The 26,497-nt window shown below is 41.7% G+C and overlaps 1 protein-coding gene across 2 annotated transcripts; it reads right to left on the bottom strand.

Annotated features, from left to right (window-relative positions):
- Positions 1-943: 943 nt before the first annotated feature.
- On the bottom strand, positions 944-26,259 carry ism2a (isthmin 2a). 2 transcript variants are annotated; one of them, XM_071471347.1, is made up of 7 exons: positions 25,680-25,818; positions 18,386-18,639; positions 12,130-12,375; positions 8,467-8,767; positions 4,405-4,539; positions 3,149-3,217; positions 944-2,051 (listed from the first exon to the last, which is right to left on the bottom strand). In XM_071471347.1, exons 3-7 carry the CDS (start codon positions 12,154-12,156, stop codon positions 1,534-1,536), a joined length of 1,050 nt encoding a protein of 349 aa, XP_071327448.1. In that variant the 5' UTR covers positions 12,157-12,375; positions 18,386-18,639; positions 25,680-25,818; the 3' UTR covers positions 944-1,533. The 2 variants fall into 2 exon arrangements, with proteins under 2 accessions (XP_071327448.1, XP_071327447.1); XM_071471346.1 differs by lacking the exon at positions 18,386-18,639 and having other exon boundaries at positions 25,680-26,259.
- Between the last annotated feature and the right edge of the window lie 238 nt (positions 26,260-26,497).

Below are 26,497 nucleotides of genomic sequence, written 5' to 3'. Positions count from 1 at the left end.
TTCTCAAGAGCCGCTCATTGAAAAAAAAACTTCACAGCTGACACTGCGCTTCCTCTGGTCCTCAGCGACACACCGACCCAAGTCTGAAGTTGATCAGACGAGCGAGTGTTAAGAAGTAAAATACAGAGATTCCTCCAGTTACAGTTAGACCGGACCAGACACCCTCTCTGCAAGCTGCATTCTTAATCACACTACCTCTCATTTTCAGGCTTACTTTCATTTTGCCTGAAATCAGTTGGTTGAAATCTTATGTAAAAGCATTTCGCTGAAATTTGAAATGCTCATTCTTGGTCTTGACTAAAACTAGAACCAAATGTTCAGCATTCAAATATTTTTAACAGTTTTAGTTGACTAAATATTGACTAAAAATGAAAAGAAAAATTCACACTACACAGGACATAATGAAATGTGATGTTGATGAAATAAAGGAACGTAGATTTCTTCAGTTATCATAACTCATCTGAGGTACTTGAACAGCAAAAAAGTACAGCAAGACTGCAAGTTTAAAAAAAAAAATTCACACTAGGACCAAAACTGGGTTTGTTCATGGTAACTCACTGCCATCAGTGCATGTGTGTGTGTTTGTGTGCAAGTGTGCGTGAGTGTGTGCACATCAATGAGAGGATAACTGGATTTAAAATCATTTGCATTATTACAAATGTTAATTAGGCCTTTTTAAATTTCTGTTCCATTTCCAGTTCAGCTCCCTACACTTGCATAGTCTGAGGCTACGTCCCCACTACTACGTTTTCACTTTTGCTATGTTTACACCTCCCCGTCCACACCACTCCTATATAAACATCAGTGCTAACGTAGAATTTGCTAACATTGATGTGAAATCAGATGCAGTTACTTTCACTTCAAGGTTTTACTTTGAATTTTGTGTAACATAAAACAGGCTGTGTTTTTGCTGTTGCTGTTTGTAAAGATGAACACGAAGACATTTATAGTTCATTAGTCCATTTGACTTTATTCCCAGCAGCTTGACAGGAATTCTTTCATGGGAAACTAGATCTGATTAAAATACTCAGGGGCCAATAAATAAGCTTATCCTCCACACACATACGCATACACACACATACACACACATACACACACACGTGCCATCAGACATTCAGCTCAACATATCCCAACAGAGTAGCAGCAACACACAGGGATGAGGATTAGCTGAAAACACAACACATTTATCACTGATTTTCATTGTGTCACACCAGTGTTATTTCATTCCTAAACAAATACTCTACATAAGTATAAAAAAGCTTCACCTGTTGTATTATGTCTTCCATTCATATTTTCATATGATTTGTTATGTCCTTTTATTTGAGCCAGAGTTACTCAGTCTGGAGCAGGAGCAGGTTCACTGAAGGTGAATGAACCACAGAAACATTGTATTAACAATCCACTTCAGTTTTTTTTTTTTGTGCTTGTGCAGGATGCTGCCACAGACAGGAGAAACGATGCTTTGAATTACAAACCACAGCTTCCATCTGCTGTCATTCTCCCCTCTTGTTGTGACTCCACACTGCCACAGTGTCAGTACTCCCTGGCTTCTTTAAGTTCCATCTCAAACACTTGTTCAGGGGGGTTATCTGCACACTCCAGCCCATTATTGGGCGGCCTTACTGAGTGAAACCGACTCCAGTCCCCTTTGCACAGGATCCATGGCAGGACGTCCACCTTGTAATGCAACTCCGGTGAAAACTCTGTACTGATTAAATTTGGTGCTCCGGCTCCTTTTCCTCGTGTTATCAGTCTCATCTGATCATCGTAGCAGCAGTGCTGCGCTGCTAAAGTTGTGCTGTCATAAGACAGCATCGAGCGGATGCAGAACCTGGCTGAAGGCTTGTAGATGTCCAGACGTTCTTTGGGTCCGCTTGCATCCCTCCAGCGGTAGGTCTTGTGAAGTTTGGCGTCCTGGATGTTGATGGCACTATAAACAGCCTCAGAGGGGTAGGAGCAGGGGCAGCTGGGGAGCTCTGTGAGCACCTGGTGCAGGTACTTCTGGAGGAAGTCATTCTTACAGCTTAGCCACTTCTCACAGCTGTCTACATCTGGAAGGGAGGGGGGTTAAAAAGTATCAGCAAAAAGTATCAGTACTATCAGCGTACCTTTGTCTAGATCTTCATCCTACACCTGAACATATTGTTACAGCTTAAGTTAGGGAACCACAGTTTCAAAATTACTGACTATCAAACATCCAATAACATTTTAGCAGGTACACTGTGGCTGCTATAACCTGACACGCCTCACTATCACTCTGCATACAGACCTGTGCCAAGACTTAAATATTCACACCCCAAAAACAGGAACAGGAGCAACCCATGAAATCCTGTCTTGTTTAGATTAAAGAAAAAAAAAAAACAGTGGAGGTCAAGTCTTCCCAGATGGGTCAGTCAAAGTATTCAGAAAAGAAGGGGAGGGATGAAGGGTGTGAGATGCAAAAGTGATTTTAGTCTGCTCAACATGTGCATGAATACAGGCACTGAATGGCACGTAGAGCACAGAAAAGGCCTGGATCAGCAGCTACTCTGGAATGCAACGTGTTTCAAGCTCAGCGCTCTTCTACAGGCAGCATCTCCCAGCTCAGGGCTCCCTCCCCCTTTCTCTGCATTGTTTTGATTAAAAAAAAAAAAAGAGTGTCAATTTGAGAAAAAAAAATTAAAGTTATTTGAAACCCACAGTCCTGTTCTAAAACATGAAAGGATGACTGACAGAGTGTTGCTGTGTGTGGTGGACTGTGGGTTGAGAGAGAAAAGGTCAGACACCGGAGCGTGTTCTCCTCTCCTGCTGTATCCTTTGCTTCAGTAAAAAGAACTATCACATTCTCTGGCTGGTGCTTAGTGGCAGGAGAGCAATAAAACGGAAAGTAAAAAGCAATTTAAACATTTGTGGGAGGCCATCTCTGTGTTTCATTGCGTCTTTGACAGACTTGGTGCGGCAGCTCTCAGTATGTTGGGAAGGGAGAATTCTTAATTTCAAAACCAGGCTTTTTACAGTGTGACTGACCGAGTCTGTAACCCAGCACTGAATAAAACAGACATGTTTCATATACAGGCCAACACCCGTCCAAAACATGGAGCCTGATGAGTGTTGTGTGGATGCTTGGATTAATATACATGATACACAAACGCACAAACACAATACTTACTCGTGTCCAGGAAGTCAGTGCTGTTGGTGGTCTGGATGGGTGTCAGCACAGTCACTGGAATCAAAGTGTCTATATGACAGAGAGTGACTTGTCTTAATGTGGTCTTCACAAGCATGAACACAAAGACTCACATACTGGCATTTTACATACACATTAATGGAGGAAATAGGAACACTATGTATATGAAAGTAAGCAGACTAAGGCTACATCCACACAGCTATGTTTTAGTTTTAAAACTCATCTCTTTTGCTCTGTTTACTCTTGCCTTCCATGCTATTCCAGAGACTTTTGAAAACGCTGCTGGACCTGTTTTAGTTTAAAAACACAAGGGTTGCCTTGCAGATATGAAACTAAAATGTTCATCTGGGCCTAGAGATACTTTTCGTTTCGTTTTAAAACAAAAAGTAGTAATGTGGACATATCGTTTTTTTCAGCTCAGCTCCATAAAGCAATGCAATAAAATTGAAGTTGACAGCAGTACGGGTTATGGTTAAGGTTACAATATTAGGTATATGTAAGTAAAAAGGCTGCATCTACTTAGACTTAATTAAAATGAATTAAACTATGGAGTGTGCATGCTCTTTTTCTTGCCTTAAAGGGATAATTGAGGCTAATGAGAGTGATGACGGCTGTGTGTTGGCAAAACTCTTCGCTCGGCTTTTAGAAGGGTACAAACTGAATCTTTGCAGAAATGCATGACAGTGCATTTGGCCTGGCTTCATTCTTATATTGACTGCACACATCATAAACATGCTATTTTATTTATACAGCCTATCATGAAGCCTATTTATGCACGTTGCACTTATTGTTCCTTCTACTCTCTTTGTCTTTTTTGTTTAATTCCATTTTTTGGGTCAGTGCCACTGAGGCTGCACTAAGGAAGGCTGTGGTTTATTTGTAACTGGTCTGTTTTATGCAGAAGCTGCTAAGTGTTTAAAAAAGAAAAAAAGTTTGGCCTCAACATAAGAGTGGTGTGGTTGACACCCAGGCCTGGTGTGATATTAACTCACTAGTGACACATTCAGACGATTTTAACAACTTCAAATATTAACACAGTCTACACATGATCCAGTGACTTGGCAGCTCAACTAGAAAATCTAACTTATCCCACTTCAAGTCAGATCTGGGAATATTAGAGAGAAATTTTTTAGGTTTCAGACTGATGGGGCAAAGTTTTATGCAACTTTTGCTATTAAAGTGGTTAATAGCTGTTCAACATGTCTGAGTTACCACATCACAGAGTTTCTGCTTCATACCGGCACATCTCTCCAGGTCACAGGTACGTGACTCAGTCGCAGTGCATGCGTAGCCACAGGGACGGGTGCGTTTCTGGCTGCCGTGTCCACAGGTAACACTGCAGGGAGCCCAGGGGCTCCACTCCTCCTCGTACTCTGAAAACACAGGGGGGAAAAGATGGATGAAGGGGAGACAGCACAGAGGGGAGAAAAGCAAAACTATGGAGTAATATATTAAGAGCAGGCTTTGAAGTTAGCCTTGTGAATTCCTCGCCCAGCTGGTGTATGTGTGTTATGCAATTAAGGAGCGGCTGAAAAGAGCCGGTAACGACAGCGTGGGACCTCTGAGACATGCTCCTCTGTATTTAAACAACGCTTGTAGGGGGGTAGAAAGAGGGAGAGAACTTCAAAAGATGTGGGTGGGGGCAGGGGTGGGGGGGAAGTAGGAGTGAAAGTCTTCTCGCAGTGAGAGTGATGACGGCTGTGTGTTGGCAAAACTCTTTACTCAGCTCTCAGAAGAGTCCAAACTGAATTATGTGCCAACTTTTTATCAACAGCTGGAGCTGAATGCTGCAGCTGAATGCATATGTCCCTCTTTAGGTTAAAATCAAACTGTATGTTTAAGAGAGTCCTGAAAGAAAATGCTGAAAATAATATAGTTAGATCACATATGAATGGGAAATGCAATAATCTTTCCCTTGTAAAAATTTGTGGAGAGTAAAGTGAAGTCTTTTGAAAACAGTCAGTGATGCTGCTTTAAGCTTTCCTACCTGTTCTGACCTAATCACTGCAGAAATGCATAGCAGTGCGTTTAGGCTAGACTCAAAGATCTGGAACTGTTCCTCTCAGACTAAGTGAATATTGCATACATCTGAGGGAAGTCATAATCACACTGCAAAAGTGTATGAGAGTTAAAAGAGTTGAATGGTGAGGTGTGCACCAATACAAACAGTCAGCACGGCTGTGAAAAGCCTCTTTTGTGTCCACCTGGGTGCAGCAGTACAAGCTGACACGACATTGTCATATTATCACCTAATGAAGTGGCACGCTGTTAGCAGACATGAAGCAACAGCATTAATTTCCAATATTCACTCTTCGTTCCCTCTCTTCTAGCTCTGCTTTTGGTCTCCACCAACTCCTGGGGGAAATATCCTCCACCGAGGCCCTTCTCAGACGTGTCATTAACACACGTCTCTGGTGATCCAATCACAAGTGAACAGCTCTAAGTACGTCACTTTACACCTGGCATTAAAATGCGTCTCTTCATGCATCTCGTGTGACCCCTTGCGATCGGATCTCAGTTCCCCACTCTGTATGCAAATGAACACCCATGTTTTGTTGTTTTGAGCCAGGTCGGCGTCCTGCATCAGTACCAAGAAACGACTCATCCAGCTACAGACTGAAAGCATCGCTGTCATCAAAAGGATAAAAGGAGTGGTTTTCAGAGCTGTTTCAAGGATTTTCTGGTCCAAGCCAGATGTCATCATAAATAAATCAAGATGGATGTCTGTCAGGTCTGATGCTGCTCATTAAAAATCAGCACCTTTTGTACCTTTCCCAGAGGCTGATGGGAGTGTCATAAGTATTTTGCCTTTAACATAGCACCAGTTCTGTGAATTTCCCTATAGGGATAAATAGAGTATTTTTTATCTTATTTAATTCTTATCTTCTTAGCTCTCCTTGCTACACATGTAAGCAGTTTTCCAGTTTTTAATTGGCAGGTAGGTTATTCCAGCATCTACAAGTCTGACTCGAGTCCAAGTCTCCAGCTCTGTGGTCAGACTGTGTTGGGAATCTGACACAGTGTTTCTTTATTAATATGCACACTATGCATCACTCAGGCTGTTCAGTTTCTCTGCTCATTGTGCAGGTACGCCACTGAACAAAACCAGCACATTCAGCCAGCTCTAAGAGAGGTATCCTGTGTGTGTGCACGTGTGTCCGTGTGCATGTGGTGTTTGACATATTTACGTAGTGGGCCTTGGAAAAGCAGAGCCCGTCATAAATCTGCTGGACAGGCAGAGTGTGTGCCTGTCTGTGTATGAATGTGGATCCTTGTGCATGTGTTTGTGCGTGTGTGTATGTGAGGAACATGGAGTGCAGACGTCTCACTCAAATGGCCAAGTCAACAAAAACAAAAACTTCAGACGGCTTGCTCTTGTGAGTTGATCTATGCGTGGCCAATCAGAGTGTCTGATGATGAACAGTGGATGGTTACTTCCGCCTGGCAGAAAAACATGACCATGTGTGGCTGGGACAGAAAGAGGCTCAAATCAACACTATTTTTTGTCACCACCATTACAGGTGTGTACACATCAACTGTACAGGTATAAGTTAAATATGGGACTTTTAACATCCATTGGGTTTAATAAGTAAAATCAAATTTTACTCATACTGTCCCATACAGAAATGTAATATATGAGGATTGCAACCATATATGTTAACGAGATATATATATATATATATCATTTAGTCATTTCATTTAGTCATTTAGCAGACGCTTTTATCCAAAGCGACTTACAGAAAGGGGAACAATCAAGGTTAAGTGCGATAAGAAGTGTTAGCCCAGCAATAAGTGCTAGTGACGATTCTTTAAGTGTAGATTTGTAGATTTGTCATGTAGTGCTAGGAGAGAAGGTGCTCTCTGAAGAGCTGGGTCTTCAGGAGTCTTTCAAAGGTAGAGAGGAGTGCCCCTGCTCTGGTAGGAAGTGGTAGTGCGTTCCACCAACGGGGGACAACGTGAGAGAAGAGTTTGGATTGCCTTGAACGAATGGGTGGCAGAGCCAGGTGTCGTTCGTTAGAGGAGCGCAACGGTCGTGAGGAGGCATATTCCTGTACCAGGGCGTTCAAGTAGGTAGGTGCAGTACCAGAGACAACTTTGTAGGCAAGCATTAGAGATTTGAACTTAATGCGGGCTGCAACAGGTAGCCAGTGGAGCTTGATGAGCAGCAGGGTGACATGTGACCTTTTGGGTTGGTTGTAGACCAGGTGCGCCGCCGCGTTCTGGATCATCCGAAGTGGTTGCACTGTGCGGGCTGGGAGGCCCATCAGGAGGGCATTACAGTAGTCTAGTTTTGAGATGACCACAGCTTGTGTCAGGAGTTGAGTAGTATGTTGAGTTAGGTAAGGTCTTATTTTTCTGATGTTGTAAAGTGCATAGCGGCATGACCGGGCAACTGAGGCGACATGATTGGAAAAGGTTAGTTGGTCATCAATCATAACCCCTAAGTTTCTCACCACCCTGGTGGGGGCGAGCCATAGGGAATCAGTTTTGATGTTGATGTCATGGTGTATTGTAGGTTTAGCTGGGAGAACCAGCAGTTCAGTTTTTGAAAGATTCAGCTGGAGGTGATGTGCCTTCATCCATGTGGCGATGTCTGAGAGGCAATCAGAGACCCTTGCAGAGATCGAGGGGTCATCAGGAGGAAATTAGGAATTAGGTAGGATTCAAACCAGGAAAGAGCCAAGCCAGAGATGCCCATGTTAGAGAGAGTAGAGAGGAGGATGCGATGGTTAACTGTGTCAAAGGCAGCTGATAAGTCAAGTAGAATGAGGACAGAGGACTTTGCAGCTGCTCTTGCTTCTTTTAAGGCTTCCGTCACAGACAACAGGGCAGTTTCAGTTGAATGACCGCTATATATATATATATATATATATATATATATATATACACACACACACATGACATATACATACTAGATGTATGTCAATATATGAAATTGTTCAAATTTCTTATATGTTTCATTTATAATTTTTAGATGCACTGTATGTTTTTATTCAAATGTACATATTTGTATATTACATTGTATATTGTGTATATTGTTATTGCAGTTTCTTGCAGCTTTCCTGTTCTCTGCACTGCCACTTTGCTGCTGTAACACTGTGAATTGTGAACACTGTGGGACTAATAAAGGCCATCTTATCTTATCTTTATCTTATATAGATCATAAAAATATAAAAAGAAAAAAAAAGAAATTCAATATATGTACATTTCTTACATTTGCATATGGGTTCCAGCCTAATGCAAATATGTGTAAATATATTATATATTTTTTCTTTTTTTTTTTTCTGGTGTATTCTCACCATAGTTATCCTTGGCATGCCAGTCTTTGTTCCAGTGCCCCCCCCAGTCTCCCTCCACTCCACTGAGGACAAGCTCCTCTGGGTCATAGTTGTAATCCTCTGACTGCTCCTCCAAACTGGCTCTTCCCAACCCGTTCTCCGATTGCTCCGGGTACTCCCAGAACAGCGGCCAGAACAGCTTCTTGTGGCTGCTGGCCCACTCTGAGGACGACACTGACCAGTCATTACGCTGACTCTCCTTGGCGAGGTCCATCTCCACCTCCGTCTCTGTCAGGGTGTCGTCCACCACCTCAATGGTCACCTGGAATATACACAAAATACTTATTGTACTGTCTATACAGTTTCTGTGTGCAGAATACAGCTACTGTGATATAACATCAAATAGCCTTTCTCCAGTGAAGCACATGCCTAACTGTTGCTGTATGAACGGTCCCTCCAGTCCAAACCTCCGAAATCTGAACTCATTCAGGTCTCTTGCACCCCGTTTACACCTGGGTGTGCCACTCTTTCTACCTTAACTTTACCTAATCATGGATTTAACTGAACTCCGGCAGATGTTCAGTGACTTGGAAATGTTCTCGTATCCATCCTCTTATTTGTTTAGTTCAATCAGTTTTTCTCTTTGTCCTCATGGTGGAAATCTTGCCACGTTACTGATTCACTCAAAGCTGTCCCTTCCAGATTCAGGTGTCTATACACAATCCACTGAGGGCCCTTGTACACACAGATGATCACCATTTAACTAATTATGTGACTTCTAAAACTAGTGAGCTGCACCAGTGATGATTTGACTGTAAACACAAATCTTCCAGTTTATACTTTCAAAGCAACATTTGTCTCATGAAGTTTATTTTAAGTCTGAGCTGGCCGACAGAAATGATACTTTCCTCCACTCTGTTTTCAGAATAGTTTGACTTGTTGACCTTTAACTCGATCGACTCCGTGAAGCAAATGCAGGCTACACAAAGTGCTAAACTGCATCACATTTCAAAGGTTTGTGAAAATTTGCCCATTTACGTCTATATCTGACTGTTATTGACAGTGTCTAATGAAACTAACTGAGATCATTTGTATTAATTAATACTAATTAATATCGCTATTCTCATCATCTGTCAAAGTTGCACAGTATGCTGGGCTGTTCAGAATGACTCACAACTGCAAAACTCCATGTCACTCTAAAGTTACAGTTTGATTGGTGTCAGCATACGTGTTGCCTTACCTCCTTGAAAAAAAAAAGACATTTAACCTATGGTACATACTGTATAGAACTATTATGTCAAAGAGATCATTTTGGTGCTAATCCGCTTGTCACACATTCAGTAAAGTGACCACAGTCTGTACTAAATCCACAGTGGCAACAGTAAACAGCTCTACCCTGATCCCCACAGAACAATAGTATCTGACTGCTGGCTCTGATTATGACCCACATGATTCCTGCGAGGGCTGTTTCCACTGGTAAGGGTTCCTGTTTGACTGCAGCCGCATCCAAATACTCACCCACAGAGGAGAGGAACGAGGGAGGAGGACAGAGGACTACACATAGATTGAGAATGTTTGGGTTTCAGCGCATTAAAGCTGCATTTACACTAGAGAACCAGCCCTGACACAATAACAGCTTATCACCTTGCTGATTATAAAAGGTCTATAAAAACTAAAGGTGTATTTTAGAAGACAAAGACAAAATTACAAATTGACATGTTGGTACAAGCTCCCAGACACGATGAGGGAGTGATGACACTCCTGCAGGAGACGTGTGTTTATTTGAAGATCAGATTAAAGGTGTTCTCTCCTTTTATGAAAGAGGGCTTTGTGCAATGGATAAATGGATGAAAAATGTGGCGGGATGGACAGATGAAGTGATAGCGGGTTCTGACTATCTCTCTGTTTCTCCCTTGCACAGCCGCAAACAAGCAGAGATGCAGACACAGGTGTAAACACACACAGGTCGAGACAAAATCCACGTTTTGTGTTCATGTTTCTAACTTCAACTGTTTATAGAGACAAAGCAGCTGCTGAAGACAGAGACTCTGTGGAGGTTCATAGCTGATACCTGTATTATGTACCAGTATATCGCCACATTTCCAGTTCTCTCTCTACTCTCTGTCAAATGCAAAAAAATATGCCCAGAACGTATTTTAAAAAAGAATTTGGGTATTTGTTGAAAGTCACTTAACTTAGCATGGAAAAATCACTGGCTTTCTGAAATTAGATGAGTAGCCTCATAATACATGTCAACATCGGTCAGCTATCCACTTTCTGTTCACATGTACATCCACAAACATAAAAGTGATATATCTACATATTAAATAATTATTTTTCACATACCAGCAATGCTAGAATTTCTACTTCTCCTCACGCTTTTCATGCCTCACATTCAATCTCAAACATGCTACAGTATGAAGGTTTATGTTATCTCACATTTGTTTTACTCTTATTGATAATCCGCTTTTAGTCATGCTGGTAGTGTGGGTGTAGGGATAGCAGTGTCAGTCCGTCCACAACTTTGGTCCACGCTGAAACATCTCAGGAACCTTTTGATGGCTTGGCACAAATTTGGTCCAGATATTCATGGTCCTTAGATGATGAATCTTAACCACTTTGATGATATGCTGACTTTTCCTCTCACACCATCATTAGGTAAAAGTTTTAATTTATCCAGTATTTTGGTTTATGACCAAATACTCGCAAAATGAATGACATTCCCATCAGCCTCTGCTATGCTAATTGTTTAGAACTAATTAGCAAATCCTAGTATGCTAAGTCGCTTAACAAAAGTGGTGAACATGGTAAACATTGTAGTTGCCTCACAGCGCATGGCTGCAGACGCTTAGTTGTGTCCTTCAATATAGGTTTGAAGTACAATGGCATTGAGTAATATAAAGTTCAGCAATAACTGGCCCTTGGCAAATGTGTAGCTTCTGTATTATGAGTCAGTTCTATGCTCTGTCTCAGCTGAATTCAGGATGATACCAGTGAATCACAATCAGTGAATAATAGTTAAAATAATGATGCATAGAATTAGTTTGTCTCTTATACGTTATACCAAAGGAAGAGCGAGTTCTATGACACAAAACAATAGAAGAACTGTAGACATGGTAAGTAAGGCAAGTTTGATAACTGGATAAGTGACATGGAATTCCTCATCTTATCCAACACATTCTGCAAATTGTAGTTTAAATCCACAAGTCAAGTTTCTTAGTCCTTTATTTTTAAGGCCTCAGTCACAGCGGAAAAGTTCCTTTGACCTCTGATATTCAGCTGTCATATGTTTTATATTTTCACTTTTTCGTGTTTTTTTTTTTTAACTTCTGAAACCGTGTAGATGTCTGAGCTTCACAGACAAGTTGGAGCACCCCACTGTTAAGGGTCCTGTGTATGGTAACTGAAGACGCTGTTCTGACTCAAACCAGCTGTACTGAGAGAGTTAGACAGTGGAGAGAGTGATTGAGGGCTCATTCACACCCACTGCCTGTGACAAGTTTCTAAATCTGGAAAAACAGAACTTCAGCGATGATTTTGAACCCTTCATGCTTTCAGAACAGTGCCTTCTGATGATACTACGGTGTTGTTGTCTTTCAGCTGTGAAGGGCTGCTTTGATTTGGCATTGCTTTTATGCTGGATGCCCTTCCTAATGCAGCCTAGGTTCTCCCCGTATTGCCTACCTGGATGTTTGGGTTCTGTGAGCCCATGTCTGCATTGGCCAGCTCTGGTAAGTTCTTCAGATCCAGGATGAAGGGCTCAGGGTCTTCCTCAGGTTCAGGAGGGGGGAGGACACCATGGTGACGGTGCTGGGACCAGCGGTGTCTAGACCTAAGGGAAGGACTAGATGGCAGAGTCTGGAGCAGGTTCTCCTGCTGCAGCTCCTGGAGAGTCTGATGATTGTTGTGTTGGCCATGCTTTGCTATAACCTGGGACAGGAAAAACACAGAGAAACACTGGGTGAGATATGAGGAAATGGAGGACTTCCTAAAAGGGGATGTGTTAAAGCTTGTACAATAATGTCATAATAAACATTTTCCCATATTAGATTAAATTCAACTTTGTCATTGCTTTTGTCATTGCACAAAGTACAAGTCCTGAGAAAAGTACTGAGTAATATAAATTAATAATATAAATGTACTGTATACATATATCAGATGATAATGATACAGCTCATACTTGAATCCAACAGAATAATTTATAATTAATATGAATCTTTTCATTATAGTTTAATTAGTGAAATGTTTCTTTCTTCTTGGGTTTTGGCTGAAAACACATGAAATTGTATTAAATGGCCAAGATTTGAAATTACTTAACATTTTATTTATTCTGACGAGTGCTGTACACAGTAAGGAGAAATTGAAGAATCACATTACAGAGTATGTCCTCTACAGTGACAAGTTGGAGTTTTTACTGTAACATGCCCTGCTCAGTGTGTATCATGTCACAATTAAAGAACAAACAATCTAACTAAATAATACTATTGGCCATAGCTATTGCATACATCATTATGGAATTTTTTAAAAACTCATAAATATCATATGAGCCAGGCTGTAATGTAACATTCATGCAGAAAGAGGCTAACTTTACCCATGCGCACATACTCAATATGCAGGAATGGTAAAGGCCACTCAGGGCTGACCTTGCAAAGTTTCCAACTCCACAGAAGTCTATTCCAAAAGTGCCTTCTTCCCTCTTTCAATATACAAAATCAATCAGTTTTTACCACAGCTAAACTGTTGGCGGTGGGGCTAAAGAAAAGGCTGATTTGAGGAGTATTTGAGTCTCAGCTATTTTGTCTGCTGAGTGATTGTCCAGGTTCAGCTCTACCCTGGCTTCAGGCTGTCACGAAGGCCTGAAGAACAACAACATTTCTCCGTGAAATAAATTCATTTCAGTGGAACCGCTGCAATCACAGGATTCACTCACAGAGGCAAAGTGGTGGTAACGCCTCTCCACCTATCAGATCACTTTTTTATCCAGTTTAATGTCACTCTATCAGAGCAACCCCCTGCTCCTCCATCTATGGTTATGTTCCGCCGTAACCTCCGTAACCTATCACCAACCCACTTCTCCTCTACTGTTGCCTCTGCTTTACCTCCACTCAGCACATTCTCCTCTCTGAAGGTTAATGATGCCACTGATTCACTCAGCTCTACTCTGAACTCATGCCTGAACAGACTGTGTCCTTTATCTACGAGGCCTGCTCGATCCAACCAATCCCACCCATGGGTGAATGACACCCTCCGTTCACAGCGCACCAAACTCAGAGCTGCTGAAAGAAAATGGCTCAAATCCAAACTAGCCGATGATCTCAAAAGCTACCAGACACTCTTATCCTCCTTCTCAACCAGTGTTTCTGCTGCAAAGACTGCTTTTTACAACGACAAAGTCAACAGTGTCACTGACACCCGGAAACTTTTCTCCACCTTCAAATCACTACTCCACCCTCAACCTCCTCCTCGTCCTACCTGCCTTACTGCCAATACATTTGCATCATTCTTTACAGGCAAAGTGGCAGCAATCAGCAGCCAATTCTCAGTCCAGCCTGCTCTCCACCCAACTCCTAGCACTGTAACATGTAGCAGTCCTACTACATGTCTCTCTGTACCTCAGCTGGGTGGCACTGAATCAGCTACTGCACTTTCGCAACCAAGTACAGTTGCTAGCACCTCCTTTTCTGGTTTTACACCCCTCTCTGAGAGTATGGTATCCAAACTGTTGACATGTAGCCGTCCTACTACATGCTCGTTGGACCCTATACCAACAAACCTCCTCCAAACCATTAGCCCAACCATCACGCCAGCTATCACACATGTGATAAATGAATCACTGACCTCCGGCACTTTTCCCACTGCATTCAAAGCAGCTTGGGTAACACCTCTACTCAAGAAACCCTCTCTCAACCCTGCTGAGGTCGAGAATTATCGCCCTGTCTCGCTTCTTCCATTCCTATCCAAAACTATTGAACGGGCAGCGGCTAAACAACTCTCAGAATTCCTCCTACAGAACAATCTTCTTGATCCAAATCAATCTGGTTTCAAGAGCGGTCATTCAACTGAAACTGCCCTGTTGTCTGTGACGGAAGCCTTAAAAGAAGCAAGAGCAGCTGCAAAGTCCTCTGTCCTCATTCTACTTGACTTATCAGCTGCCTTTGACACAGTTAACCATCGCATCCTCCTCTCTACTCTCTCTAACATGGGCATCTCTGGCTTGGCTCTTTCCTGGTTTGAATCCTACCTGACAGGGCGCTCATTCAGCGTATCCTGGCTTGGACGGTCGTCCACCTCGCATCACCTCACCACAGGGGTCCCCCAGGGCTCAGTGCTGGGGCCCCTACTATTTGCTATCTACACCACCTCCCTGGGTCCGATCATTCGCTCACATGGCTTTTCCTATCACTGCTACGCAGATGACACTCAGCTGTATCTGTCATTTCCTCCTGATGACCCCTCGATCTCTGCAAGGGTCTCTGATTGCCTCTCAGACATCGCCACATGGATGAAGGCACATCACCTCCAGCTGAATCTTTCAAAAACTGAACTGCTGGTTCTCCCAGCTAAACCTACAATACACCATGACATCAACATCAAAACTGATTCCCTATGGCTCGCCCCCACCAGGGTGGTGAGAAACTTAGGGGTTATGATTGATGACCAACTAACCTTTTCCAATCATGTCGCCTCAGTTGCCCGGTCATGCCGCTATGCACTTTACAACTTCAGAAAAATCAGACCTTACCTAACTCAACATACTACTCAACTCCTGACACAAACTGTGGTCATCTCAAAACTAGACTACTGTAATGCCCTCCTGACGGGCCTCCCAGCCCGCACAGTGCAACCACTTCGGATGATCCAGAACGCGGCGGCGCACCTGGTCTACAACCAACCCAAAAGGTCACGTCACCCCGCTGCTCATCGAGCTCCACTGGCTACCTGTTGCAGCCCGCATTAAGTTCAAATCTCTAATGCTTGCCTACAAAGTTGTCTCTGGTACTGCACCTACCTACTTGAACGCCCTGGTACAGACATATGCTTCCTCACGACCGTTGCGCTCCTCTAATGAACGACGCCTGGCTCTGCCACCCATTCGTTCAAGGCAATCCAAACTCTTCTCTCACGTTGTCCCCTGTTGGTGGAACACACTGCCACTTCCTACCAGAGCAGGGGCGTCCCTCTCTACCTTTATAAGACTCCTGAAGACCCAGCTCTTCAGAGAGCACCTTCTCTCCTAGCACTACATGACAAATCTACAAATCTACACTTAAAGAATCGTCACTAGCACTTATTGCTGGGCTAACACTTCTTATTGCACTTAACCTTGATTGTTCCCCTTTCTGTAAGTCGCTTTGGATAAAAGCGTCTGCTAAATGACTAAATGAAATAAATGAAATGAAATGAAATCCCTGTCACATGCTGACAGCTGACGCATCTATACACCTTTGAAGACACAGAGAACTGAAGGGTGTCATATAATGTGTCTCATACTGTGATTATTCTCTGCCAGTACAAATTACTCCTCAAAAGACGTAAAGCATGGACTGTATTGATATAGAACAATGTACCCACAAAAAACACACACAGAGGTTTGACACAGGCCTAACCATCAGAGGCAACTGGGATTCAGCACCTTGTTTCCAACGCTGAGTAGCAGCATGAGCAAACTTTCAGACATACAATGATGACTGTGCTTTGTTTTCCCCCCCTCTGTGAGTTATGAACTAAAGCATGAGACTAAGTGATGAAAAACAATGCATACGTAGGTTAAACATGCTTTCAACAGGCACATGAAAATAGATGTTATTACAGAAGAAATTTGCCTTTCAGAAAATGTTAGTGTGTGGAGATGGGATAAGATTAAAAGTTAAGAGTGGTTGAGAGAGTGATAAATTGTTTTCCCTTCTTCCTGACCTCTCCCACAGAAAACTGAAGAGTGATGCTTTGTGTGTGTGTGTGTAAACAAAAAAACAAAACAAAACAAACCAAAAAAAAAAAAAAAAAATATATATATATATATATATATATATATATATATATATATATATATATATATATATATATATAGAGAGAGAGAGAGAGAGAGAGAGAGCAACAACTATTAAAGTGATTGGCATCAAATTTTGCACCATAATTCCCCAAATTAATCCTTATATTTTCAGTAATCCCCTGACTTTTCCCTTATTGCCACCATGATGGACATTTTTTGGTTTTTTAGGGAAATGTTGTGACAACTATTTGATGGATAACCATGAAATATCCATGGTGGTGAGAGGATAAATAGTAATGACTTTGGAGACCACCTGACTCATTCATTTAGCATCACCAACCTGTTGAAACGTTAACTTAGCAACTAAAGAAATATCTCAACATGATGGTGTGGGCTGAACTTCTGGTTCAGGTTAATACACTAACTGGAGATGGTGGATATGGTAAATATTACATGCTGAATGTCAGCATGTTGTGAGCATTAGCTCTGTGGTGGAGACACTCACTATTAAATGCAGACAATTCTACTACACTTCCGTCATATTAATGGCCATTTACATACCTCTGCAAACAGTAGAGGCATCCCTGCAGCTATCAGCTCACATCATGAAAATGGAAAACCTACCCAGACTCAATGTTGCAGGTGCTCTGGGATTTTAACCATGTTAACTTGAAGATGACATTGCCAAGAATTAAACAGCAGAACCATGTGCCCACCAGGTATGACATACTGGATCACTGCTACAGTGAGTTCGCTGATACTCTTCATACTGTAGCTTGGGCAGTCAGAACATAATCTGGTCCTTCCCATCCCTGTTTACTGCCAGATACTGAAATCTGTTGAACCAGTGACAGAGGCAGTAAAACAATCTTCCAAAGCAATGGGTAGACTAAGTGATTGTCTGGACAATATGGATAGTAAATGGACTGCACTTATATGGCGCTAGTGTTAATGCTTTACAGTACTTGCCACATTCACCCATTCACTCACACATTCATACATTACACCCACACACACACACTCATACACTGATGGAACAGATCACTGATTGGTCTGTTCTCAGAGAGTCCTGTCATGATTTTGAGGAATACACTGATGTGGTAACTTCCTACAATAACCTATTTGAAAATGTAAGTGTTCCATCTAAGTCTGTGGTACAGTAACCAGCAATTAGAGATATAAAAGAATTATGGAAAAATAAGCACAATGCCGTTAAGGGTGAAGTCAGGTACCTGACTATAGTCAATGATGACTATTAGCTGCCTAATTCTATTGTCAGAGCACAGATCATATTATTTCAAACAAATCAACTGAAGTGGCTTGTGAAAAACAAGGTATGAAAATCAGTTATATCTGTTGTTTCAAAGTGTCAGATACATTTACTTAATATTTCATAGACAACGCTGTTAATTTGACCACTACCAAAAACTGAGTGCTTCTGCATCGTCAGATAACAAAATGTTACAGTTACTGGAGTTTCAGTTATTTAAAACTTTGCTTGTAGCCAATTCAAAAAGAGCCAAAAAGTAGACTCAAAATGGATTTAATAAAGTGCTATCACAATGGAAAATGCTATCAAACCCCAAACAAGTTACATGAGTCACATTTGTGGCACATGAAAGTCACACAATGTTGCCAAGCTCATCGTCTTTAGGATCATAAGAGGACCGGAAACCTGAGAAACACTGACAGAGTTCAGATGAGATGCAGGATTTTATATGTCTGCATTAAGGATGTGGGATCTGCACACTGCATGTACTGCATGTATGGTGAATTGTTGAAGTGTACAAGCTCTTTTGCTGAGCACAAATTTGTGCAGTGAAAACACTGGCTTGTTTCTTCATTAAAAACCCACAGAGGTTAAGAATCCAACACTTACACACAATCGTCACATAAAGCATACATTCTGTTACATGGAATATATAATATACAGTTTCATCTTTACCTCACCTGAGGTGCCAGACATTTGAGAAAGGTCCATCATATTCCACAATAAAGCACAAAACTTAAACTTGAACTGGCTCAAGAATTTGACGCCCTCTGAAAAATGTGACATCAGCTTCAGCATGCCTCCTGGTGGGGAGTGGACTTTCCATCCTGGATTAGTTGGTTAAAGCAGTGGCACCTCTTCCTTCACGTCCCCGGTGACTCTTCAATGAACGTGCCCCCTCCAGACCACATTCAGTAACGCCTTGTTCACATTCCTGTTCCAGAGTTTGGATAAGTAAAGTAGCTGCTTGTGTGTGAAACACCAAGTTCATATTGCAACCTTGAACCAAGTCAGGCTTCAAGGCTCTCTGTGAGCAACATGAACCCAACTGCTCACTTTAATAAAAACACAGAGTTTAGAGCGAAGGGGGAGAGAGAGAGAGAGAGAGAGAGAGAGAGAGAGAGAGAGAGAGAGTGGAGCTGTGAGGCCAGAGTGGAGAGAGAGTGTGTGTGTGTGTGTATAGATCCATTAATAAGATCCAGCTTCCCTTCAAATTGGAGGACAAGTATAGAGCTGTTCCTAAAGCCTTGATTGGACATTCGCCACCCTATATAACATCTATGCTGGACTGGCCCATATGACCAAACTCACTCTACTGTCTTATGCTTCAAGTCCTCAATCAAGCTCAATCGTGAAATATCACATTGACTTAAGTATTAAGACTGTGCCTCCCATTTCTCTTGATCATCTTTGAGATGTTTCTACACCTTGACTGAAATCCACCTCTACTAAATTCAACTGATTAGCCATGATTTGGAATGGCACACACCTGTCAATGTAAAGTCTCACAGCTGACAATGCATATCAGAGCAAGAACCAAACCATGAGGAGGAAGGAACTGCCTCCTTGCCTCAGCTATTCTCCTCAAAGTTTCTCCAAAGATCTCCACACAGGATCTCTGGAACTCCAGCCAGAGTGACCATCGGGTTCTTGGTCACCTCTCTTACCAAGGCCCTTCTCCCCTGACTGCTCAGTTTGGCCAGCCAGCTCCAGCTCTAGCTAGAGTCCATGTTGTTCCAAACTTCTTCCATTTAAGAATCATGGAGGTCACTGAGCTCTTGGGAACCTTAAATGCTTATTTTTTATTTTTTTTGAGATCACCCTCTGAGCAACCTCTGTTATATTCTACTACATTGAGTATATTTATATAGAGTATATTTATTGAGACACTGAGGCACTCAGCTCTGTGATGCCTCTGAGGGTATTATGGGAACAGACAGTGAATGAAATCTGAAATAAACAAGACTAATGCAATACTTGGAGCCAGTAGCTAAATATAATTGTCATTGGCCCTTGCACCAATATGTTTCTTGTGCCCCGACCCCCCCGAACATAAGCACATGCTCGTGCACACAGCCATTGCAGACAACGTCACCATGGAGATACTCATCATGTTACTCCCATTCTGCAAACTAGCCTGTTTCAGCACATTGGACAGTAGCATTACTTACAAATACTTACGGCCACATTATCACACAGATTATGTAGCTATGCATTTTCCAACATATGAGAGGTAAAAATTACATAGCTAAAGATTTAAATCCCTGATCCCACTCCATAAACGGAGAAACCTGTACTTACCCATTAGAAGTTCATTCACCAGGCCTCGTGCTCTGCTGTCATTAACAACACTACTCAAGCCCAAATTCCTGCTCTGCTGTTCTCAATTGAGAGTATAGCCAATCCAGCTAACATTAGCCTCCGGCTGCACCTAAACAATGCTAGCATTTGATGACTCCTCCTGTTCTCTACCATCCTTCCTCTTTTGAGAGTCTCCTTTTTATTTGGGTTTGTTAAACATATGCTGCAAACTGGCCCATCCATTTGAAGAACTTGCTTTTTGCAAAAAGGTTGAGAAAAAAACTGACATCAACTGACACAAGTTATCAGAAATGACAGGGAGCGAGGTCATTGGACAAATTAGGATTTCCCAGGAGGCCTTACTTCGTAACTTTTGAGAATTAACCAAATTATATAAGTGGTGGGTACCTGTACCTCTGCCCTGAGTTTGTTTTCCCTTTTATTTCCCACTGTGCTGCATGCATACATCATTATTTGCACCGCTACGTAAGGTAGCTTGTTATGAAAAAGGAATTATGCAAATCAAAATAGAGCTGAACACAATCACAGATGCAAGATGCAGGATAACCTTTTAAAGTATTTATTTTGAATTGCTATAAATTGCATCTTGTAGCTTTAACAAAGCAGAACTAGATGGACAGAAGTCACCTTCAGAAGCAAGTAGAGGGGCAATTCCCCCCAACAACTGTTATCTTGCAACTGAGCTAGTGGAGTGTAAAGCTGATTTTTAGATAAAAAAGGCCACTCACAAAAATGTTCTTTCACATCTTCATAAACTGTGTAAAGCCACGCTTTCTGCCAAGAGTCAAAAACGCAGCCAGCAATTTGTCCATTCAGAAAACTTGACTGAGAGTCTCTTGTTTGTGAGAAGGTTACTTACATCTGACAATTGCATGTTGGCTGAGGCTGCCACATGGACACTTCACAACACTAAATAAAGAGCTAAGGGTTTTTTTAGCAGTCATTCAAAACCACCACCACAACCACATGGAAGCATCTATTCCTACAAAGCAGCATGGTGGACGTTAATGTATTTTGTCTAGTCAAATTGCTATGAGTAATTTATGATGACAAAATGCTGTACAATTAATCTTACCAACTGCAACTGTGCAAGACCTAACAGATAGACTGCAGAAAATAGAAATGATGTGACACTTTCAGAGTCAATAATGAAAAACAGAGAAACCTATTTCAGAATGAATTGTTTTTTCTCCCCATGACAAGAGACATCTGGAGTCAAATACAGGTCAGACAATGAAAAGTTGCTTCATGGTGCCTACTAACTGATGCTGCCTGGCCACAGTTAACTCTAGGAAGGCTGGTGAACTAACATCACCAGGCAGTCCTTTAAATTGATATCATTTACCTTCATATAAGGCAGGTGTTGTAGGTGCTGCATTATACGTTTTTTTTTTTTTATATTCCCTCTCTCTTAACCCTGTTTTTGGTCTCCACCAACTCCTGGCTCATTAGCTGCTAAATGCTCATCTATGTTCACAAACTGGTCTCTAACTGCGTCTGGCTGCAGTTTGTTGCTGAGCAGGTAGTGACATTGGTTTCATCACAGAAAACAGTTTCCTACTGCTACTAGTAACAAGCTTGATGAGAGCACTTAGAGTGAACCAAAACAATAAAGAAAGACGCTAAATCACTGTACAGAGCTGAGGGGAACTCTAGAATCATATGGGTTTGTAACTACAAGCAACACCTTCCACTTAGATAGTAATTTAGCCCACTGTTCAAATAAAATATTGATTTATGCAGTTTTCATGTTAATGTTAGCATTGCTAACATGAATAGTGAACACAACAATGTTTAATGACACAATTCTCATCTTTAATCTGGTATCATGAAGATCTGTGATATGGAGGACAATGGGAGGAAACCTCTCTGTAGTGTTTAAATGAATAAACTAAGGTTTACGGATAAGTTTACAGTACAGTTCGGCTGGTTAATCAGTTAGACCGACTAATCGGCGACAGGATGTTTTTTATAATTGGAATCAGAGGCTGCTCTGCCTCCATCAGTCACAAAGGGATGCATGTTGTGCATTTAAGTCAGCTTTATTCAAATATTATAAGCATGACAAGGTTGTTGGTTATAGTATGATCATTAATACATTAGACAAGATTGACGACTGAAAATAATGACTGCTCTGCTGAACACATGCTGTCTGTGTTCTGCTAAGCAAAGTCGGTAGAATCTGGCTAACCAGTGCAAGCCTAGAGCAAGTATGGACCAATGGCCACATCTGATCATCTGAGGGCAACTCGTACTTTATGAGACCGGGTGAGGGGAAAGCACTCATCAGTGCACTGCTGTAAGTGCACAAACACTTTAAATTACCTTCTTTTTCAGAAAGCAATTCTCCACTCCATGAACAAAAAAAAAAAAAAAAAAACCTTTGCAGCCGGGAGTAAATGCTGGAACAAGGCTGACAAGTGGCATTCATGTCTATGTCCATGTTTGAGGAATATATAATGCAGCTCATCGTCCATGAGTTGGCAGACAGGGAGGAGGAGAAACTATTCAAGTGTTGCTTTACTTACCAGATTTGTTTGTCTTTTCCAAATGATCCAGCATCTTAATCTTCCATTCATGAAATAAAATCGCACTCTTTAGAGTGGCATTTAACAATGAAACGGGACGCACAGCAGCAGACGCCAGCGCAGAACAGCACATCGCCCATTGTAAATACAACATATTCCAATCATTTAAGCCCCCAAATCCCAGTTCAGGATGGTTTGTTACCATCGATGTAATCCAGGAAATCACATTTCAGGATATTCTCTTGGTAATAATGAAATTCAGAATCAAAAAGAAACGGTTTATTTATTGTTTAGTATGGCTTATGAAATGTATATGGCTAGGCTACTGTAGAAGCAGAGCTCATCATGATGACACAAACTCAACTGATTTCATGGTGATAAAGGAGTAATTCACTTTTTAATAAGGTAATGGTAACGTCTTTGATGCTACTTGAGTTGTGTCTGCTGAATCATATGGTGTTTTTGCATTTTTCCCCGAATACAAGCCTAACTACAGAGAAAGCTTTTGTGAAGATTTGTTTCTGACATTTGTTTCTAACTTCAGAAAACTGTATTTATCTGAAATATTTTATTCCAACATTAATATTAAAGATGACCTGTAATGACTATTTTTAGTCTTCATCATTTTATTCTTGGTGTCTGCTAAAATAGCTTTACATGATTCAGTGTTCCAAAAAGACATTCACCCTCTGTATGAAACACCCTGTTCGAGCTCTGGCCTCTTTAAGGCCCCCCTCCCCCCTCTGATGTTGACCAACCAGAGTCCAGTGCGCTCTGATTGGTCAGCTTATCCTCTTAACCATGGCAATAATAATGCAGAATCCCCTGTTTGGCCACATTAAGTGAGAATGACAGAAATAGCCCTTGCGACAATAAAGCGTCTTAACTGTGCATGGTTTCTGAAGCGGTCCTCATTGGCTCACAGTAAAATGTTTGGAGCAGTGGAGGGAACCATGAAAAAAATGAAGTAGATTTCTCCAGGCATTTGAGAACACAGAGTTTTCCGGCATGGCTACAAAACTAAAGAAAACTATTCATTTTAAGTATTTATGTGCTGTGCCTTGTGTAGGGGTGTACCAAGCTTGCAGGCGGGCAGCACCAAGAGACATATTGAGGTCAATAGGTCCAGGAAGTAAGGTCTGGATCTCCAACGAGGCACTTCATACAAATGAGAAAATTGGATTTTGCCCTGAAAGAGTTACTTACTTTGGTGGGACCTTTGAGCCTTGCCACTCTGTTGACCATTTACACGCACATAAAGCTAGAACACACTATGGGTGCTTTCACACCTGCACTTTTTAGCCCGGTTAAATCGGACCCTGGTTCTTTGTCCCCCTTGTGATTAGTTTGGGCAGGTGTGAAAACAGTAATCGCACTTGGGTGTGGACCGAAACAATCGCACCAAGACCCTTTCGAAGAGGTGGCCTTGGTCCAGCCCCAAACAAAAACTGGAGCAGTTTGTTTTTGGTGTTACAGAGTTCTTCCGACCCCACTAGCAGGTGAACTTACAAGTTTGGGCTGGACAGCTAGATATGCTGGACATCATGTCTAGCTGTCCGGTTCAAACTTGTGGGTTCACCATGTCATTGTGCATCCGCAAACATTAGCTCCAATCTTCTCAAACATCTTACTGCGTCCTCCCAGAGTCAGAATCTGTACAGCATTGTGACGATCTTCTGAAGCGAATCAGCGTTGTGGTGTTGGATAGTATGTAGGTCAACTGCCCAGATACATCTTAGAGCTGCAAAGAAATGCCAATTTTTGACGCTAATTTATGTTGCATAGGATGTCTCAGTCCAGAGTGCAGGACCTTCTTTGTGTTTACTTTCCTGCTCCTGCCAGACAATCTGACCAATAAGAGGAGGGCATGTTCTCTCATGGTTTGTAGTGATGCATTTTGGTTGACTTGAATTTTGCTCTGTGTAAAATTGAATCGAACCAAGGGGAAAATGCTACAACTTTACAAACTCATCAAATGAATCAGACCACCGCAACCGAACTTAGGTGTGAAAACGCTCTATAAGAGAGGAAAAACTCAGAAAAGTCCTCTTTAAGAAAACAACCGTGGTATAATTTCCCTCATACTAAAGTGCACATTAAATCATTCATTTCAATTTTAATATTAAATACATAAAAGTTAAAATTTAAAATAGAGTTAACAGCCATATTTTCAATATATTTAAGCTATTAGCTATACAGAATTTATTGAAATTTTTTCTTGTTACTTACCAGAAAATGTCAAATGTAGGAAGTAAAGTGCAAACAGTGTTGAAATGTATTTTGCGTGGGTGTTGGTGATACTGGCCAATTAATCCGCCATTGGCTTTTTCAGCTCCGGACTTTCATTATTAACAAAAAAATTTTAAATCCACCATCAGTCGACCTCTAGTTAACATATAATTGATTTGAGTGGGGAGCATTCACAAAATCAAGGAGCACAGGGGAGTGAGTCCTGCTTACTTTTAGCCCTCAGTATATGCTGGATTATTGTGGTCAAAATCTACAAATCTACAGGACTCCACATAGCCTCTGAGCTGTGAGAACCTTGATCCCTTTACCTGAAAATAAAGTCCTGCCAACACAGCACAGCTGTCCAAAAGTTTAGCCACACACCTCATGAGGAACATTAAGTTTGAAACAATACTGATGTAAGTAAGTGCAGGAAAGACAGACAAACAGACCCAAAGACAGACAGAAAGAGGAGAGGTTTTTTCAGACAGACATGAGTGTGAATAATGGGATGCCAAACAAGAGATGTGACTGGTTTCATTATTAGTTTACCAATCTGATGAGATGGCACAGTCTATGATTACTGGAAGAAGAGAGATAACCACCCTCAGAGGAGTTTTTAATTTTGTTTAATGTAATCGCAGTTTAGTTTGTGAAAAGGTTTAGTACTTTGAACAGACAAAAAATTTGAAAGCTTATGAGGTTCAATGTTAAGTCAAATGTAGTTCTGATATATTTAACGTCAAAGACCAAATAACAGCAAAGCTGGTTATTTGTCAAGATTAAATCTAAATTAACATGTACAGCTACATTTTCACAACTTGTGTCTGCTTACAAAACCGCCACTCTTTACTGTTATAATGTGGGCAGCAGGGAGGCTAGTAGATCGGTTTACCTCAGTAAGAGACGCTGAAGTGGTTCTGCCTCTGACTGAAGTCCTCTTTAAATTGGTGGGAAATCCGCTGACCGACAACGACACCACAGTGAGGATCAGCGGCCACAGATGCGACACTTCCCTCCGCTGCATCTTCACCAGACCTCTGTGCTGATCTACAAAGCGACGGGATGCAGAGCTTCAGCCTGTGCCCTCAACCGCAAGAGCAGCGTTCACACCATTCCAGCGCGCAGGGAGGAAAATAAAACACAAAAGCAGCACATGTGCGTCTTCTACGTGCGCTTCCACAGCGCAGCAGCTCCGTGCCGCGTCGCTCGCTCCCTTAACATCAAGTCCCCGGCATCCGATCCCTACTGTTAGTATGTTCATTTCATGTTCATGTTCAGATGTCGGGGTGAAAAAAAAATTCTCATTCGTCCTTTGCAACTTCCAACCCGCGGAGCGAAAATAGAACCACGTCCACAAGGTTCTCAGGTCCTCCTCTCGCGAAGTGTCATCGAGTCAGTCACTCCTGTGGTTGCGCTCCGGTTTGTAGTAGCCCACTGGCCCTCCCCTCTGCCCTGGATGACGCAACGGAGGGAGGAAGAAAAACAAACATTTGGTTTAATTGAACAAACGAACAAACATCAAACTTGTGGGCTAGTTCAAAAAAAAAAAAAAAAGATAAAACAAATAAACAATCCAAAATACATATAGCTTAATAAAAACAAACAAAAAAACACAGGACTGTAGTTCAATAAAAAGAAAGAAAGAAAGTAGACGCTAGTTCTCAATCCAAGAAAACTGCAATTTCAAAAAAAAAGTATGCAGTTTACATA

Source organism: Trachinotus anak, unplaced genomic scaffold (genome assembly GCF_046630095.1).
Source record: "Trachinotus anak isolate AG129_WGS33_773 ecotype Australia unplaced genomic scaffold, CSIRO_AGI_Tana_v1 ptg000033l, whole genome shotgun sequence".
Lineage (NCBI taxonomy): Eukaryota > Metazoa > Chordata > Actinopteri > Carangiformes > Carangidae > Trachinotus > Trachinotus anak.
This window is presented reverse-complemented; position numbering and strand designations above follow the sequence as displayed.

Coding starts and splice junctions, on each gene's coding strand:
- ism2a (XM_071471346.1), bottom strand. CDS start 25,811: ATGCAGCGGAGGGAAGTGTCGCATCTGTGGCCGCTGATCCTCACTGTG. Junction 12,376..25,679: donor CTTCAGCGTCTCTTACTGAG/GTAAACCGATCT, acceptor TTCCTGTCCCAG/GTTATAGCAAAGCATGGCCA. Junction 8,768..12,129: donor CACAGAACCCAAACATCCAG/GTAGGCAATACG, acceptor TGTATATTCCAG/GTGACCATTGAGGTGGTGGA.